At 47.5% G+C, this 19,745-nt stretch overlaps 1 protein-coding gene across 28 annotated transcripts; it reads right to left on the bottom strand.

Annotated features, from left to right (window-relative positions):
• Positions 1 to 16,198: 16,198 nt before the first annotated feature.
• LOC123097003 (uncharacterized) lies at positions 16,199 to 18,907 on the bottom strand. Of its 28 annotated transcripts, none has more exons than XR_006446863.1 (5): positions 18,472 to 18,907; positions 18,306 to 18,399; positions 18,013 to 18,098; positions 16,779 to 17,438; positions 16,199 to 16,486 (listed from the first exon to the last, which is right to left on the bottom strand). XR_006446863.1 is itself a non-coding variant. In XM_044518779.1 (4 exons), the coding sequence occupies exons 1-4, from the start codon at positions 18,634 to 18,636 to the stop codon at positions 16,466 to 16,468; spliced, it is 318 nt and encodes a 105-aa protein (XP_044374714.1). In that variant the 5' UTR covers positions 18,637 to 18,907; the 3' UTR covers positions 16,199 to 16,465. The 28 variants fall into 28 exon arrangements, 3 of the variants coding, with proteins under 3 accessions (XP_044374714.1, XP_044374713.1, XP_044374712.1); XR_006446867.1 differs by having other exon boundaries at positions 16,878 to 16,921; positions 17,329 to 17,390; positions 18,306 to 18,907; XR_006446860.1 differs by having other exon boundaries at positions 16,779 to 16,921; positions 17,329 to 17,390; positions 18,306 to 18,907.
• Between the last annotated feature and the right edge of the window lie 838 nt (positions 18,908 to 19,745).

Consider the following 19,745-nt stretch of genomic DNA (forward strand, 5'->3'; position numbering starts at 1 on the left):
TAAATTATCCCTTGTTATGTTGAGTTTGCTTTTGTTTCTTTCTTCTTCCTTGCATGTGCTAGTTTTTGCTTGTCTTGATAATTTGTTTGCTTATAAAATGCCTATGCATAGGAAGTATGTTAGACTTAAACTTGTTTTTCACATGCTACATGATGCTCTCTTCGTGTTTCAATTGCCATCTGTCATGTGAGCGTCATTAAAATTATCAATGCCTAGCTAGGGGCATGAAACTATAGCGCTTGTTGGGAGGCAACCCAATGAATAAAATTTATTTTTGCCTTTTGCTTTCTGTTCTTGAGTGTTTGCACAATTATGCTAATGTTATGATTGTGTTTTTTGTGTTTTAATTAGTGTTTGTTCCAAGCAAAGCCTTTAGGATCTTCTTGGGCGATAGTTGCTTGATCTTGCTGAAAAAAACAGAAACTTTTGAGCTCAGAAAAACAATTGTTAAAAATCACAGGAGCGTGATAAAATACCCATTCTTTTTTAAGATTAATATACAAATTTCTCACGTGGTACTAACTTTTTCAGAATTTTTGGAGTTACAGAAGTATTCGAAATATCCAGATTACTACAGGGTGTTCTATTTATGACAGATTCTGTTTCCTTTGCGTTGTGTGCTTGTTTTGATGATTCTTTGGTTTTTTGATGAGTTTTTGCCATAGAAAAGTTGGAATATAGTAGATATAATGCAAGAATAATATATTAATTGGTTTAATACAGTACTTATAGTAGTGATTTGCTTTCTTATACTAATGGATCTCACGAAGGTTTTGTTGAGTTTTGTGTGATTGAAGTTTTCAAGTTTTGGGTTATCTTATGGTGGATGGAAGAATAAGGAGTAAGAAGAGCCTAAGCTTGGGGATGCCCATGGCATCCGAAGCTATTATCCAAAGAGAAGCAAGCAACTAAGCTTGGGGATGCCCCTAGTGGCATCCCCTCTTTCTTCTAACGACCATCGGTATTTTACTCAAAGCTATATTTTTATTCGTCACATACTATGTGTTTTGCTTAGAGCGTCTTGTATGATATGAGTCTTTGCTTTTTAAGTCTTGAATCTTTGCTGGACACACCTATTTGAGAGAGCCAAAATTATGCCATGACTTGTTAGAATTGCTCTCTATGCTGCACTTAATTTTTTTATGAGCTATGGATTTGCTCTAGTGCTTCACTTGTATATTTTTTTAGCACGGTGTGCTTAGTTACTTTTGAAGAAATGCTCTCTTGCTTCACTTAGATTTATTTGAGCGTTAGTAATTTTTTTAAGAAATTCTCTCTCGCTTCACTTAAATTATTTTGAGAGAAAGAAATATTATGCTCATGATCTTCACTTATATTTGTTTGAGCTTATCAAAAGCAACACATGAAAATTAGTCCCAAAGTGATAGATATCCAAGGAGGATATAATAAAAACTTTCATGAAGATCATTGGACAAAATAAACTTGATTCCTTGTAATAGTTTTGCGATATGAAGATGTGATATCTGAGTCATGTTGATGAGTAATTATGCTTTAGTAAGAATATTGGTGTTAAGGTTTGTGATTCCCTATGCAAGCACGAAAGTCAATAGTCATGCAATGAAATTACATGCTACTTATGGTGCATTATTCGGTGTTAATTATGCTTAATGCTCACTTATGAGATTATTCGTTTCTTGGTTGGTCGCTTCTCAATCTTTTGCTAGCCTTCATTTTGCACTAAGTATGATCGCTACTTGTGCATCCAAAACCCTTTAAACCAGTTTTGCCATATGAGTCCACTATATCTACCTATATCGGTGTACAAAAGTAGGGGCCCTCCTTTTTACCCCTCTACTTGTGCACGGGCAGTCAGAGCCGCACCTGCGGCCACACTTAGCAGGGCAAAGGGAGGAACCGGAGGCACAAGACGGGCAGAGTGACGCCAAGACCAGAGACGCACAGAGCAAGAGGGCGAGGTGGACTCCCCCGGCAAGACCCTTTCCGGGGCGGCCTCCACGGCCCCGACAAGGGCCTTGCCGGGGCAGCTTGCCCAACACCAGCGGGGCGCGCCACCCTTGAGCCCAAGGGTTCCAACACCGTCAACCACATTGGAACCAAGGCTCGGGAGGCACCTCCGTGGTGGCATGCAGATCTTTGTGAAGATCATAAAGACACGAGATCGGATGAGGACCAGAAGACGACGATCCTCGCGAGATCCTCGTCGAGGCAATCCACGAGACCTCCGGGAAGATCCTTGCCGGGGACGATCGCGATGTCACAGCAAGACCCTTGTTGAGGCCTCGGCAAGGCCCTTACCGAGGACACCTGCGGGGCCGCAACCAGGCCCACGCCTGCCAAGGCTCCACCGCCGTTCCCATACAACTGCCACCCCAACCAGCTGGGCAGGCACCTGCGTGGCAACGTGCGACTTCCAGGCCAACTCAGCAAGCACCTGCGTGGTGGCATGCAGATCTTCATGAAGACCCTACCACCACGCCATCTCAGCAGCCAGCCAGCCTACGTGGCACTGCATGCCTCGTTGGCCCGGACGCGTGTCGGAGCGAGGCGGAGCGGCGACGGACGAGACGGGCCCCGTTGCTGTCCCCATAAAGCAACGGGACACCTATGGAGCACATTTAACGCGTCTTGTCCTGTAATGACAGGCGATAAGCCTGAGCACTGTATGCCTTTCCACCTCCTGTGTGCCACTGTGGTAACCCCTTTTGTCTATAAAAGGAGGCCCGAGGCGTACCGGAGAGGGATTCAGATCTTTTGGACTAGACACGCACCGTAGCTAGTTCAAGAACTCAAGAACACTCAAATATACATAAAAGCAGGACTAGGGTATTACACATCTTCGCAGCCCGAACCTGGGTAAACGATCCTTGTGCTGACCGCCAGACCCGCTCTTTGCACAACCCTGCGCCCGCCAACCGTAGAAGGGATCCAAGTGATTCCATAGGTGTCATTTCCACCGACATCTTTATCGCGCCAGGTAGGGGGCGCAGTTGTGAAAATCCGGTCTGGTTGGAGCAGCGGCTTCGTGGTGGTCGTCATTCCAAGGAAGAAAACGACCGAACAAGTGGCATCATCGGTGGATGTGGTGAACGGCCGCGCAACAACAGAAAAGCTAAGTCATGCAAAACTTTGAGCAATTCCCTTATATATATAAGGTTATCATCCTTGAAGATCTTGCCCTATGTATGGAAAACCAGCACGCAATGGGGCCCTGCCACTATTGGCAACGCCCTTGCTCTGTTTCGAGTCCGCTCAACAGTTCGAGCGGCTGCGTCGCGAACGAAGGGTGACCTTCTGCAATTGGCAACGCTCTCGTTCTGTCTCGAGTCCGCTTGACAGTTCGAGCGGCCACGTTAAGAGCAGTGAGGTGGTTTGCCTGGCAGCAAGCACACCCGGAAGGCTATTGGGGATCCATCCTCAAGGCACCACGACCTGGGTTTGCATGCCGGCAAGCCTACCCGATTAACTTAGGGTGAGCATACAAAGGGAGATCGAAGGGGAAAATAACATGCATCGGTTCAAAGTACTGCAGAGTTATATTACATCAATTGTTGTTGCGGTTCTAACTAAAGATAAGAATTGTCTTGGTCATGAACCTGCAGCGGCGATGAGAAACGGGGTGCCTAATCCTGGCGCTGGCCCTCCACCCTCCGGACTCCGTCGACGCAGCTGATGATGGGCTCGATACGCTCCTCGAGCGCCGCGAGGTCCGCATCCTCCGGCAAGCTCTCCAGCGCAGAGTCAAAGTCGAGGTTGGGGTTCTAGTACGCCACCTTGGTGAGGACCTTGGTAATGACACCCCGGCAAAGCTTCCGGGCCTCATCGGCCAGAGAGGCCGCCCTGTTGGAACAGAACTGCTCCAGGGCCCCGAGAACACCCTCGAAGAACAGGGTCAGCTTGGCATTTGGACTCACGTTCGGCTCCAGGACGTACCTCACATTTGGCATCCAAATGGTAGCCAGCTGCTTGGTGATCCTGCCGGCGACGTCGACAAGGCGGCTGACCCAGAGATTCTCGCCCTTCACAAAATCCTCGTGGTTGGCGGCATCGTTCTTCCGTAGCTGCCTCTCCTTCTCCAGATTCTTGCTCAGAGTTTCCTCCCGGGCCCTGACCTCCAAGAGCGTCCCCTCAAGACCCTCCAGCTTCAGCTTCAGGTCTTTGATGGAGTCGTTGGCCTTGGAGAGCTGCTCAGCCTTGCCGAGGACTACGCCCTGCGCCTCAACTAGAGGACCGTTGAGCGTGTCCTTCTCCTTCGCCAGCTTCAGGGCCTGTTCCTTCAGCCGGTCCCGCTCCGCCTCCAGCTCTTTCACCTTGCCGGCCTGGACCTGGGCTTGAGCATTGAGTGCCTCCTCGGGCCTCTGCTCCAGTTCCTGGGTCCGCTGTGCGACAAGCTTCTCTACCTCCTCATCCTCACTGCAGAGTGTTGCGGCGAGCTTCTCCTCACGAGCGGCAAGGTCCTCCTCCTGGGAGTTTAGCTCGGCCTGGTGCTGGTGCCGAGCGGCCTCGTCCTTGGCGGCCTGCTCCTTCGCCAGCTCTTGGGCCTTCTCGATATCGGCCTGCTTCATGACAAGCTCCAACTTGCGCTCAGCCAGCACATCCTGGGGCGGCCTTCAGTTCCTTGTGGGCCTGGCGGAACCAAGCCTACGCCTCGGCGACGCGCTCCTTGAGGTCCGCCTCCGCCTTGTCCACCACCGCCATCCTCGACTTGGCCTTGTCCAGGTGGGCACGGTGAAGCGCCTGGAGCTTCTGGAAGTTGGCGCTCATGGCCTGGAGGAGCCGCTCTTCCTGGGAACCGCCGCCACCGGTGCTCGGTTCGTCAACAACCTCAAGCCCGGCGGCGGCGAGCACCTCGTCATCAAACACCTCCCCCTCTGTGGGCGCCCCGGTGCTCGCCGTCCCTGGGAGGTGGACGAGTAGGTCGTCGCTCACCTTCAGGTACCTGCCCAAGCCAGAGGCAGCGGAGGAGGAAGGTTGCTCGTCAACCGCCCTCTCCTCAGCAGCGGCCTTGCCGGCCTCCCCGGCAGGCCCCTTGCCGGCCTCCTCGGCAGCGGCCTTGCCGGTCTCCCCGACCGGCTCCTTGGCGGCGTCCTCAGCAGCACCCTTGGCGGCCTCCTCAGCGGTGATCTTGTTGGCCTCGGCCTCAGCATCCCTAGCGACCTCCTCGATGACAGTATCGGTGTTCTCCTGGTCCACCGAGGGAGCGCCTAGATGCCAAGAAGGAGGGTGAGGCGGAGCCGAATCAAAGTTCAAAAAGAAGAAACAAGGACAGGGACAGAAAGTAAACAACTCACTCGTGCCAGGCTGGGAAGAAGTGGCCCCCTCCCCACCAACATTCGTGCCGGGACGGAGCCGTCGGCACCTGGGTTTGCCTCCTCCTCCTCCTTCATGTGCATGGGCTCGGTGCTTGGTGCCCTTTCCGGGGATGCCCCTCGAGGCGGCGTGGTTGATGGGGGTGGTGTGTTGGAGGTGGCCCTCAGTGGCTCCTCCTGCTGCCGTCCTCCTCCTGCAACCATGGCAAGGTCAGCACCAAGAGATTGCGCCCCAGCACATGTTGATGGGGAGGGAGTGATGAACGCACGCTGGGGGCTGCGCCGCGGGCTGCTATCCGGGCTGGTCTCCACCACCAGCCGCATACTTAGGTGCCCGCCAGGGGCTGGCGGCCCGTCGAGGCCCTGGCCCTCTTCGCCACCCTCTGGGCCAGCGTCTCCACATCCGTGCAAAGATGAAGACAAGTCAAGAAAAGCGGCACGGTCTAAGGGGACGGAGATGACAAAAGACAAGATACTTACTCATCCTCCGCCTCCTCCTCCGCTGCCTTCCTCTTCCTCCTCGGGCTGAGAGACCCAAGGTCGAAGACGACCTCCGTGTCGACATCCGCGGGAGGAGGCGAAGCGGGTGGAGTCCGAGGGCGCTTGGATGAAGAATAGGCGGTCGCTTTCCTCTTCACCACCACGGCCTTCACCACCTTCTTTGCTGCCGCGGCCCTCATCAGGCGCACAGACTCCTCCTGGATCTCTTGCCGCTGCTCGATCCTACCGGGCCGGACCGGCTCGCCGGAGGTTGCCCTCCGCAGGACGCGCCTTCTTTCCAAGGCCGGGGGGTCGTCAGCCTCGGCCTCCTCAGTCGACTCGTCGACCACATCCTCGGTGAGAGGGGCCCTGGTGTCGGCGCTGCTGGCCTCCCCGGCAGACTCTGCCCATCCGGCAAGCTCCTTCTCCTCCGCGGCAGCCTCGGCCTCGTCCTCCACGTGGCCGGCGCTGTCAGCCTCCTTGGCGAGCTCCGCCTCCGCCGCCCTGGTGGCGATGAAGTCCAGCTCCGCCTGGGTGGTGTCCTGGACGAGCAATGGCTCGGCATGGACGTACTTCTCCGACAGCTTGTCGAAGAACTCCTGCACCTGATCCGCCCCGGCTCGACCCAATTTGGGTCAAGGCCATGCGCGTTGAAGTCCGGCATCATGGCGATGATGTAGGTTTGGCGAGAATTGTTGCTCAACGGGACCACCCCCATCGACAACCCAAACAGGGGCCCCTTGACGACCTTGCTGGCCTTCGCGGCCTTGCCGGACCTCTCGGCCCTGCCGTCGCGGTACACGTCGAGCTGGAAAAGCCTCTAGCAAAAGTGGGCATGCCCCATCATCGTGAAGTTGTGGTTTAAGCCAGGGCGAAGCCTCGTGATGTCGGCCGCGTTCCTGAAAAGCCAGGCCGGCCTCCCCTTGTTATGCAGTGGGGCGATTCAGCGACGGAGGAAATCGGCCCCAATCATCTCAAGGGTGAGCCCGGCCACGGTGAGGCGATGGATCCTGGTGGTGGCGATCGTGAGCTTCTCATCATTGGCGTCGACTTCGCCTCATCTCTGCGAACCGGCGGCGCCTGGCGAAACCCGGCAAAATTCCTGCGGGTCTTCCTCCACAATCCAGCACCATCGGCCCCGCCACTCCTCCCACCTCTCCTTCTGAGCGCCCTCCGGATATGTCCCCTTTCCCTGGCTCCTTGGGATCCAGGCGACACAGCCGGAAATCACGCCTCCCTTTTGGATACGAGGATAGAAGTAGTGGCAGAAAAGCGCCGTGCTAGGATGCACTCCAGCGAAGCCCTCACAGAGATGGGCGAAAAGGGCCATGCACGCCACGGCATTCGGAGTGAAATCCAAAAGGTGGAAGCTGTAGGTGTGCATGACGTCATTGAAGAAATCGGAGAAAGGGTGGCAGAGCCCATAGGAAAAGTAGTCAATGAAGAAGGGGTACCGATTCGGGCCGGCCTCGGCGAAATCGGTGGGGATGATGCGCGTGGCAGGGTGCCCCTTCGACTTGCACCCCCACAGGGGCTTGATGTAGTCCCAGAAGTGGATGCATCGACCGTCAAAGGAAAGTAGGCGAGCTGCATCCGCCGCGCCGCCAACTTGCTCTCCGGCGCCTCCTTCCCCCCGACGTCTTTGGCCACTCCCTTGCCTTTGCTGGTTTTGGGTGCCATGGCGGCTGAGAGATACGTAGGATGAGGGACAACAAAGGCACGGCGGTGGTGTCGGATGCGGGGTTCCGGCAAAACCCTTAAGGTTTGAACTCGGGGGTGCGCGTGAAGTCTTTTCCTCCTACCGATCCACGCCCTAGCTCACTAAGATCTCGCGGACGAACTCGACGAACTCGCAACACAGAAAGACACGAGATTTATACTGGTTCGGTCCACTGTTGTGGTGTAGTACCCTACTCCAGTGTGGTGGTAGTGGATTGCCTCTTGGGCTGATGATGAACAGTACAAGGGGAAGAATAGCCTCCTAAGGTTGAGGTGTTCTTGTGGCTAGGGTCGGCTCTCGATCAGATCAGATCAAGCTGAGATGCCCCTACTGTGGTGGCTAGTTCTACTTATATAGGCCCTGGTCCTCTCCCCAATTATTGAGCGGGAAGGGAGCCAACAACGGCGGGCAAATTTGAAGGGGGACAGCTAGTACAAGCTATGCTGACAAAAGTGGTCTTCGCCTGTGAAAGGCTCTGGTGGTGGCGCCGTCTTGGGCTCCACGATGACCTCCGTCCTGCCGTCCTTCTGGTCTTAGTCTCGTTGCACCGATATGGCAACCTTTGCCTGATGCCTTGGTACTCCTCGCCTGCGCTTGCCTCCTTAGCACCAAAGAGGAAACAAGGACGCTGCGCGATGGCGCCCGCCTGGTGCCGATCTTCATGACTCACGTCACGAGATCCTCGTGAGGTTTTCCCCGCCTTGATATCTCCGCTCCTCATGAGCCTGCCTGGCTAGGCCACTCCTGAGGAGGTCTTGCGTCGTCCGCCTTGCGAGGCTTGGCCTCTCGCGAGGGTCTTGGATGCCTTGTTGATGAAGAAGGACCGTACGGCCCGCTGACTTAGCCACGCCGTGGGCCGCAGGCAGGCAAGTCTAGGGACCCCCATTCCCAGAACGCCGACAGGTGGCGGCGAGCGAAAGCAAGAGCTTGAGAAGAGAGAAGGGAGGGGCAGCGGTTCCGAGATTGGAGAAGGCACAGAGGGTAAATGGGCGTCATGTCTGCGGTTTCTCCTATTTTATGGGGAAGGCGCGGGCCACTTCATTACCATTTACCGCGATGTGATGCATGAGGGCAGCGGCCGCCCCACGCACGACCCCCACGTCATGCACGGCCCTCCACGTCGCGCATTCCACACGGGTCATGGGGAAGCGCAGCGAGCGAAGAAGTTACTACGGTAAAAATCCGCCCCACCTGCCCGCGCACCGTTCTGGGCCTAGCCCAACAACGCGTTGCGCTTATGTGTGGCCTGGGCCCGGGGGCTCCTGTCAGTGTACAAAAGTAGGGGCCCTCCTTTTTACCCCTCTACTTGTGCACGAGCAGTCAGAGCCGCACCTGCGGCCACACTTAGCAGGGCAAAGGGAGGAACCGGAGGCACAAGACGGGCAGAGCGACGCCAAGACCAGAGACGCAAAGAGCAAGAGGGCGAGGTGGACTCCCCTGACAAGACCCTTGCCGGGGCGGCCTCCGCAGCCCCGACAAGAGCCTTGCCGGGGCGGCCTCCGCAGCCCCGACAAGAGCCTTGCCGGGGCAGCTTGCCCAACACCAGCGGGGCGCGCCACCCTTGAGCCCAAGGGTTCCAACACCGTCAACCACATTGGAACCAAGGCTCGGGAGGCACCTCCGTGGTGGCATGTAGATCTTTGTGAAGATCATAAAGACACGAGATCAGACGAGGACCAGAAGACGACGATCCTCGCGAGATCCTCGCCGAGGCAATCCACGAGACCTCCGGCAAGATCCTTGCCGGGGAAGACCGCAATGTCACGGCAAGACCCTTGCCGAGGCCTCGGCAAGGCCCTTGTCGAGGACACCTGCGGGGCCGCAACCGGGCCCATGCCTGCCAAGGCTCCACCGCCGTTCCCATACAGCTGCCAGCACAACCAGTTGGGCAGGCACCTGCATGGCAACGTGTGGCTTCTAGGCCAACTCAGCAGGCACCTGCGTGGTGGCATGCAGATCTTCGTGAAGACCCTACCACCACGCCATCTCAGCAGCCTGCCAGCCTACATGGCACTGCATGCCTCGTTGGCCCGGATGCATGTTGGAGCAAGGTGGAGCAACGACGGACGGGACGGGCCCCATTGCCGTCCCCAATAAAGCAATGGGACACCTAAGAAACGCATTTAATGCGCCTTGTCCCATAATGACAGGCGATAAGCCTGAGCACTGTATGCCTTTCCACCTCCTGTGTGCCACTTTGGCAACCCCTTATGTCTATAAAAGGAGGCCCGAGGCGTACCAGAGAGGGATTCGGATCTTTTAGACTAGACACGCATCGTAGCTAGTTCAAGAACTCAAGAACACTCAAATATACATCAAAGCAGGACTAGGGTATTACGCATCTTCGCGGCCCGAACCTGGGTAAACGATCCTTGTGCTAACCGCCAGACCCGCTCTTTGCACAACCCCGTGCCCGCCAACCATAGAAGGGATCCCAGTGATTCCATAGGTGTTGTTTCCACCGACAGTATTCTTTTTCCGTGCTAAGCAAATTTCTATCTGCCATCTCTAATTCTCAAAATAAACTTCTTTTTTGTGTGTTCGTACAGCTCGCGAGGTGGTGGGGGGTGGCTAATATTTTCCATGCTAGATGTGTTATTCTCATGATGAGTGTTTATTCACTTATCATTGCACGAGAGTAAGGCAAAGGTATTAGGGATGCCCAGTCCCGAAATGAAAAATGAATTTACTTTATATTGTCAAATAATAAATTCCTTGGGAAGTGTTGGTATGGCGGGCAACCGTGGATACGGCTAGCCATGGAAAGTGAAAGTATGGTGGAAAAGGAATAAACTTTATTTTCTGTTTGGGAACCGCCTATGATATATCTAGCATGGAAAGAGTTGGGAACTCTAAGTCGTTTTCGTTGGTGGGAAAGACACACCTCCCAAAATGTTTTTATCTCTAAGCTTTTCGCTTTGAGCTATGGCACCACTACAAATCCCTACTTCCCTCCGCGAAGGGCCTTTCTTTTACTTTATGCAATTTTTATTCTGAATTTGAGTCAACATATTCTCTTATAAAAGCACCAACTAGGAGGCACTATGATCGTACTTGAGCATTGGGTGTAGTTAATATGGGAGTGTGTTTCATGAATAGATCAATTATTGAGCATGATGGGCTAGGGATAACTTATTTTAGAGTTAATATTTTGAAATACATGGTTGCTTGTTGATATGCTTGAGTATTTAAGTTATCAAGTCAAAAGTAGACTATTGCTTTGAATCATATAAAAGTCCACATGTCCATGCTATAAAGAAAATATATGAGATGACATCTTAGGCAACATTCCACATCAAAAATTCTTTTTTTATCATTTACCTACTCGAGGGCGAGTAGGAATTAAGCTTGGGGATGCTGATACGTCTCCAACATATCTATAATTTTTGATTGTTCCATGCTGTTATATTATCATTCTTGGATGTTTTATAATCATTTATAGTCATTTTATATCATTTTTTGGTACAAACCTATTGACATAGTGCCAGTTGTTGTTTTCTGCATGTTTTTTACATCGCAGGAAATCAATACCAAACGGAGTCCAAACGCAGCGAAACTTTTTGGAGATTTTTTGGACCAGAAGACATCCAGTGGGACGGAGAAGCACCTGGGGGTGCTCCGATGGGAGCACAACCCATCAGGGCGCGCCTGGGGGCCCAGGTGCCCCCAGGTGGGTTGTGCCCACCTCGGGTGCCCCTGAACCGCCTCTTTGCTTTATAAATACCCGATATTCCAGAAACCCTAGGGGAGTCGACGAAAATCAATTCCAGCCACCGTAGAGTCCGGAACCACCAGATCCATTCTAGACACCATCATGGAGGGGTTCACCACTTCCATAGTTAGTAGCTAGATGTGTGAGTAGTTCTTTGTAGACCTACAGGTCCGTAGTTAGTAGCTAGATGGCTTCCTCTCTCTCTTTTGATTATCAATACAATGGTCTCTTGGAGATCCATATGATGTAACTCTTTTTGCGGTGTGTTTGTTGGGATCGGATGAACTTTGAGTTTATGATCGGATCTATCTTTTTATCCATGAAAGTTATTTGAGACTTCTTTGATCTCTTATATGCATGATTGATTATAGCTCGTATTTCTTCTCTGATATTTGGGTTTTGTTTGGCCAACTTGATCTATTTATCTTGCAATGGGAAGCGGTGTTTTGTAGTGGGTTCGATCTTACGGTGCTTGATCCCAGTGATAGAAGGGGAACCGACACATATGTATCGTTGCTACTAAGGATAAATCGATGGGGTCTATTTCTACATAAATAGATCTTGTCTACATCATGTCATCGTTCTTATTGCATTACTCCGTTTCTCCATGAACTTAATACACTAGATGCATGCTGGATAGCGGTCGATGTGTGGAGTAATAGTAGTAGATGCACGCAGGAGTCGATCTACTAATCTTGGGCGTGATGCCTATATAATGATCATTGCCTGGATATCGTCATGATTATTTGAAGTTCTATCAATTGCCCAACAGTAATTTGTATACCCACCGTTTGCTATATTTCTCGAGAGAAGCCACTTGTGAAAGCTACGGCCCCCGGGTCTCTTCTTTAATATATTTGCCTTTGCGATCTATTTGCCTTTGCTTTTATTTTCAAATCTATTAAATGAAAAATAAAAAATACCTTGGTGCATTTTATTTTATTTGGCGTTCGATCTATCAATATTTACTGCTCTCTCACGTCCGTTTGCCAATTACTGGCGCCGTTGCCCGAAAGGGATTGACAACCCCTTTTACACGTCGGGTTGCGAGTATTTGTTATTTGTGTGCGAGTGTTGTTTACGTAGTGTTGCTTGGTTCTCTTACTGGTTCGATAACCTTGGTCTCATCACTATGGGAAATACTTACCGCTGTTGTGCTGCATCATCCCTTCCTCTTTAGGGAAATACTGACGTAGGTTCAAGCCACCATCAGATAGTTGCTCTTTGATTGAATGTATTTTTTTGTTTAAATCCATGTTAAATTCACCCAATGCCTGTGAACAAAACATAGCATTTACTAAACATATTAGAGAAGCGATGATGAAAGCTTTAGAAGAAAAGTTGGAATTAGATACTTCAATTCCTAGAAAATTATATGATGAATGGGAACCCACCATTAAATCAAGATTAAAACTTATGAGTGCTTTGGGTTATGTGATTTGGGTGCTAGTGTTTCCACAATTCCGAAATCTCTATGTGATGTGCTAGGTTTTACCAAGTTGGAAGAATGTTCTCTTAATTTGCACTTGGCGGATTCTACTATTAAAAAACCTTAGAGTAGGATAAATGATTTTCTTATTCTTGCAAACAGGAATTATGTGCCCATAGATTTTATTGTTCTTGATATTTATTGCAATCCTTCTTGTCCCATAATACGTGGCAGACCATTTTTACGAATTATAGGTGTCGTGATTCATATGAAAGAAGGGAATATTAAATTTCAGTTTGCCTCGAGAAAGGGTATGGAACACTTCCCTAGAACTAGAATTAGGACACCATATGAATCAATCATGAGGGCAACCTATGGATCAAAAACCAAAGATGACAACACTTGAATCTATGCATTGTGCCTAGCTAGGGGCGTAAAACAATAGCGCTTGTTGGGAGGCAACCCAATAGTTATCTTTGAATTTTTTATTTTCTTTCGGTTCTTCAATAAATATGCAATTATACTTCTGTTATAATTGTGTTTTTATGTTTAAATTAGTGTTTGTGCCAAGTAAAGCCTTTAGGATCTTGTTTGCTGATAGTTGATTTGATCCTTTTGAAAATAGAAACTTTTGCGTCCAGTAGCTGAATTGTTAAAAATCACAGAAGCGACGAAAAATTCTGAATATTTTATGGAAGATTTACATACAAATTGCTTACGTTTTCCTAATTGTTCAGAATTTTTGGAGTTACAGAAGTATGGAGAAAGCCCAGATTACTATAGACTATTCTGTTTTTGACAGATTTTGTTTTCGTTGCATTGTGTGCTTATTTTGATGAATCTATGGATTGTATCGGGGCCTATAAGCCATGGGAAAGTTATAATACAGTAGGTATAATGCAATAATAAAATATGAATGTGTTTGCAATAGTACTTAGAGTGGTGATTTGCTTTATTATACTAACGGATCTCACGAAGGTTTTGTTAAGTTTTGTGTGATTGAAGTTTTCAAGTTTTGGGTGAGATCACGATGGATGAAGGAATAAGGAGTGAAAAGAGCCTAAGCTTGGGGATGCCCATGGCACCCCAAGGTAATATTAAAGGAGAACCAAGCAACTAAGCTTGGGGATGCCCTGGAAGGCATCCCCTCTTTCTTCTAACGGCCATCGGTAATTTTACTTGGAGTTATATTTTTGTTTGTCACATATCATGAGTTTTGCTTGGAGCGTCTTGTATTATATGAGTCCTTGCTTCTTTTGCTTCTTAGTTTGTCACAATTATCCTTGCTGGACACAGCTATGTGAGAGAGCCATAATGATGCTATGATTTGTTAGAATAGCTCTAGTACTTCATTTATATCTTTCTTAGCACGGCGGTGCTTTAATTATTGGAAGAAATACTCTGATGCATCACTTAGATCAAATTAAGAGTTAGTAAATTTTTGAAGAAATATTGTCATGCTTCACTTATATTATTATGAGAGATGAAAAACTATTTATGCTCATGTTCTTCACTTAAATTTGTTTGAGAGGTTGTTATAAGCAATGGTAATATTTGAAACTAGTCCGAAAGTGATAGACATTCAAGAGGGATATAATAGAAATTTTCATGAAGATGATTGGATATTATAAACTTGATTCCTTGTAATAGTTTTGAGATATGGAGATAGTAATATGTGAGTCATGTTGGTGAGTAATTATGCTTTAGTAAGAATATTCGTGTTAAGGTTTGTGATTCCCAATGCAAGCACAAAAGTCAATAGTTATGCAATGAAGTTACATCCTACTTGTGGTGCAATATTCGGTGTTAGTTATGTATAATACTCGTTTATGATCATTTCATTTTTTGGTTGGTTGCTTCTCAATCTATGTGCTAGCCTTTCCTTGTACTAAGTGGGAATACTACTTGTGCATCCAAACTCCTTAAACCAAGTTGTGCCAATGAGTCCACCATACCTACCTATATACGGTATTTCCATGCCGTTCCAAGTAAATTTGTATGTGCCAACTCTAATTTTCAAAATTAATTTCCTTTTTGTGTGCCTATACCACTCATGAAGCGGCAGGTGGTGGCTAATATTTTTTCATGCTAGACGTGTTATTGTCAAGATGAGTGTTTATTGATTTGTCATTGCACGAGAGTGTGGCAAGGTAATAGGGATGCCCAGTCCCGAAATGAATATTTTTTAGATGAGTGTTTATTCATTTGTCATTGCACGAGAGTCTGGCAAGGTAATAGGGATGCCCAGTCCCGAAATGAATATTTTTTTACTTTATGTTGTCAAATAATAAATTCCTTGGAAAGTGTTGGTATGGAAGGCACCCATGGATATGGCTAGCCATGGATTGTGAAAGAATGGTGGAAAAAGGAATAAACTTTTGTTTATGTTTGGGAACCGCCTATGATGTATCTAGCATGGAAAGTATTGGGAATTCTCGATCTTTTTCGTTGACGGGAAAAGCATGCCTCTCAAAATATGTCATCTCTAAATTTAAACTTTGAGCTCTGGCACCTTTACAAATCTTTGCTTCCCTCTGTGAAGGGCCTATCTATTTACTTTATGCAATTTTTTATTTGAGTCTCCATCTTCTCTTATAAAGCGCCAGCTAGGGAGCACTATGATCATACTTGTGCATCTGATGTAGCTAATATTCGTGTGTGTTTCATGAATGGATCAATGATTGAGCATGATGGGCTAGGGATAGCTTTCTTTAGTGTTAATATTTTGAACGACATGGTTGCTTATTGATATGCTTGAGTATTGATGTCCTCATGTCAATTAGAGAGTATTGCTTTGAATCATGTAAATGTCCAAATGTCCATGCTACGAAAAAAAAGAATATGTGATGAACATGTTAGGCGGCATTCCACTTTAAAAATTCTATTTTTTTATCATTTACCTGCTCGAGGACGAGCAGGAATTAAGCTTGGGGATGCTGATACGTCTCCAATGTATCTATAATTTTTTATTGTTCCATGTTGCTATATTATCAATCTTGGATGTTTTACATTCATTTACTAGCAACTTTATCTCATTTTTTGGGACTAACCTATTGACATAGTGCCAAGTGCCAGTTGCTGTTTTTTGCTTGTTTTTTATTTCACAGAATATCCATATCAAACGAAGTCCAAATGCAGCGAAACATTTTGGAGATTTTTTCTGCCTAGAAGAGACCTAGGGAGCCCAAGAGGTGTACCTACTACAATAGGAACCCCCCTCTAGTAACACATTTTCCGTATCTAAAAGCCCATATATGTGTTGCAGGTGTCTTTACCAATGATTTGGGATGCGTAGCCTTGTCCCGTGTTGCTAGCGCATAATGCAACGCGTATTCTTCTGTTGGTAAAAGGACCATTGCAAGAGTACAACACATAAAACTAAATTTTACAACACTTCTATATGTTGGTGATTAACATTCGTGAATCCAAATTTCATTGCTTGGCAATATAGAATGTGCAACGCTTAAGGTGTTTGTACATATGTAATGTGGATATTACATATATAATGGTGATAATTATGTATTGGATATGTCCACACAGTGAGCAAAAAAAGTAAGAGAACATACTCAAGAGAGGAAGAAATCATATATTGTATTAAATTGTTGGATTACAATAGTGGATATTACATGAGGAACATCATCCCAATGTGATGCATAATCTAAATATTTTGTTGATATCCCTACAACTTAACCGAGGGACATCATCCAACAGGAGCAACATCCCTACAACTTAACCAAAACAGAAGGCATCCATCATCATCATCATGAACCGGATCATCATCATCATCATGAACCAGATCATCATCATTGCAGTATACTTGCCACACACCCATATAATCATCCATATATATTCTGAATCTACAAAGAAAATAACAAAATGAACTATTAACACACAATGATTTGACATCATGCAGCTAGTGACAGAGGCAGGTTATTAGTCACGTACAAATTGTGAAGGCCAATCTTCATTGTACATAAAAAATTACTAGTATACATAGCATATGGAAATGCATTCAGAATTTACCTCAAGGTGATCATTGACCCTTTAGTAATAGTTTTGTTACCTTTTCTTTGAGGGGTTCAGGTTACATACTTAAACTATATGAGCCTAATATGAGCGTCTTAGTGTATGGTAGAAAGTAAGTGTTACCATTTGCTTTGATTGCTTCCAATGTTGAACATATCAAATGGGAGAAAGATACACATTTTGTACAGCTTGCGGTGCGAAATCTGTTGGAGCAGCACGAACCTGCACCAATTGTTGGCGTCCCTTCTCCACCTCCTCATGAGATCCTGGTCCAAGCATGAGTAAAATATATCAGAGTACAAATAGACTTTTAGTTTGTGATTGTAAACATAATTTAAATATTAGTTACACACCAGTTGTGGTAAAGGGCCTAATTAATTTATTCAACACATCATGCTAGTTAACATGGTAATTCGTCTTTGGGTAAAAATAAATGAGTCAGGACAAAATCACTGCCTATGCAGTATATATAGACAGCCAGAAAGACCTAAATATGAAATCGTTACAAAACGATGGAGAGACATGCTTACAGTTTTTCTGAAGCTACAAACTTTTCACACAGCAAGGTATATATGCAGTGACCATGACTAGTCACAACAATTCTTTAATTGGGGTGTGTACAATTTGCAAAAGACATGCAGCTAACGTAATTCAAAAAGCATTGTGCACGCACCTTTTATTGTTTCATAACATGAAAAGGGTGGGAAAACGCCAATTTTGGAACAAAATTAAGGACTGCTTCGGAACCACACACCATTAGTCAGGATTACAATCTCGTATATTCTGGAAAGTAGCTTAATTAGCTTATTATGCTTTCAGTAAGTGGCTGCTCTGAAATCCAAATAATGAAACCGCAGAGGAACGATATACATGCTGTTAGAAACAAATGTTCAGAATATTGCTCCCATAATAATGATTGTAGGAACATTCTATGTGAATGTTCCATTTTATATTGAAACCTCATCAATCAGTCTGATGTAAACATGAAACTGTACATATCAAGTACTCATTGCTATTAGCATAACTTGCACATTGTCAGTAGGATTGTAGTCTGACTACCAAATAAACCAAGTAAAAGTTATGCACAGCGTTACACATTGTTTCAAGAAAGTTGGGAAGCTGATGTGCTAAACATCACATTATGGAACATTATGTAATGTCTCAGCATCATAGCTTATATCAATGCTGAAACTCAGATATATAAAATATAACAGGAAGTTAACTAGAGTTCTGGTGGGTATACGTACGAAATGACATAAAGTTCTCAAATCCTGTATGTGCAAAAATCAACTAATTAATTACTTCGACTAGCATGGACTGAGATGGAAAATCAGCTGTAAATTGAGCTATTAATCACCTCCCTATCAGGCCACCGTACAACGGCATGGTAGCCTTGTTGCTCCCTATCTACTTTAAACTGTCGTCGCTGGACTTCCTATTTCGCTGCAACAACCATCATGGTGTTAAAGCTTTCATTAGCCTTATTGGAAGAAGAGAAGATTGAAAAGTTGGAGTCTTCTAATATTTGTTTCTAATAGCAAAATCACAGCAGGCACTTAAGCCCAAACAGTGGCAAATCCTAACACCACCAGAACAACAATGGTTCCTGATGTGCCACGAACTAGAGCAGAGAGGAGTGGACCAACTCACCTGAAGCCATAGCAGGACGAGGAGGAGGAAGCTCCATGGCTGCTTTGTCCTGAGCAGCAGCAAGGCTGTCCACTAGCGATTCCTCCATGCACGTCTACAGGAGAAGAGAAGATAGGGAGCAACGAGGAGAGAGAGATAGACGAAGCAAGGGAGGGGATACACTCACCGGACAAGAGGAGGATGACATGGCCACCGGCGCCGGAGCCGACGCCTGAAACCCTAGCCATGGGGGGAGGGTCGCGGGTGGGCTCTGGTGGCTGCGAGCGCCGGATCTAGCCGGATGGGAAAGCACCGCGGTGCCAGGGGACCTTGGGCTGTGCTTCACGGTCATGGGATTCTCCGGACGTCGCCTGAATCAGCCTGCAGGTGGCGCAGCGAGGAGCTGTTTGAAGAGTGAGAGATGGGACGCGAGAGGGATGGGCGCATGGGGGATGTGGTTGATCCGGCAGCCTCCGGAGCTGCAAGGTGGGAGGAGGCGAGAGGGAGGGTCGGCGGCGAGGTGGGTCGGAGGAGGGAGATGAGGCGATGGGTGGCGGCGGTTTGGTAGAGATGAGGGGAATCGAGGGCTCTGTTTCTGACGCGTCTCTCTCTCCTTTCCTTTGTTTTTTTTTTCATATGTAGGGACATGAACTGCAATTTTTGAACGCATAGGCTTCAATGTTTATATCCGTATCTATTGTGAATTTTACAATGTATAGTCAAAATGTTGTAAAATTTGTGTTGACTTAGAGGGGGTATCCTTGTATTAGCAGAGGAGGCCCGTGGGGCCCACAAGACACCAGGGCGTGCCCTGGTGCCTTGTGGGGCCCACGGTGATCTTTTTCACCGCCTCTCAGCTCTATAAATACTCAGGTATTCTAGAAACCTTAGGGAGTCGATGAAACACAATTCCAGCCACTGCAAGTTCTAGAACCATGAAATCCAATCTAGAGCCCTTTGCCGGCACCTTGCTGGAGGGGGAAACGATCATGGAGGGGTTCATCATCCTCATTGGTGCTCCTCCGATGATGCGTGAGTAGTTTACCACAGACCTACGGGTCCGTAGGCAGTAGGTAGATGGCTCTTCTCTCTTTTTGATCTTCAATACAGTGTTCTCCTCGATGTTCTTGGAGATCTATTTGATGTAATGACTTTTTGCGGTGTGTTTGTCGGGATCCGATGAATTGCGAGTTTATGATTAGTTCTATCTATGAATATTATTTGCATCTTCTCATAACACTTCATGCATGATCTTTATAGCCTTGTATTTCTTCTTAGAAACTTTGGTTTTGTCGTGGTTTTGTCACGACAGATGCCCTTGTGAAAGGACTTAGGTGTGGATCCATCGCAACGTAGGTTAGCTCGAAGGGGTTGAGCGGGACAAAGGACACAAAGGTTGACCCAGGTTCGACCCCTCACAACGAGGTAAAAGCCTACGTCTTGCTTCTAGTTGTAATGCTT

Source organism: Triticum aestivum, chromosome 4D (genome assembly GCF_018294505.1).
Source record: "Triticum aestivum cultivar Chinese Spring chromosome 4D, IWGSC CS RefSeq v2.1, whole genome shotgun sequence".
Classification (NCBI taxonomy): Eukaryota; Viridiplantae; Streptophyta; class Magnoliopsida; order Poales; family Poaceae; genus Triticum; species Triticum aestivum.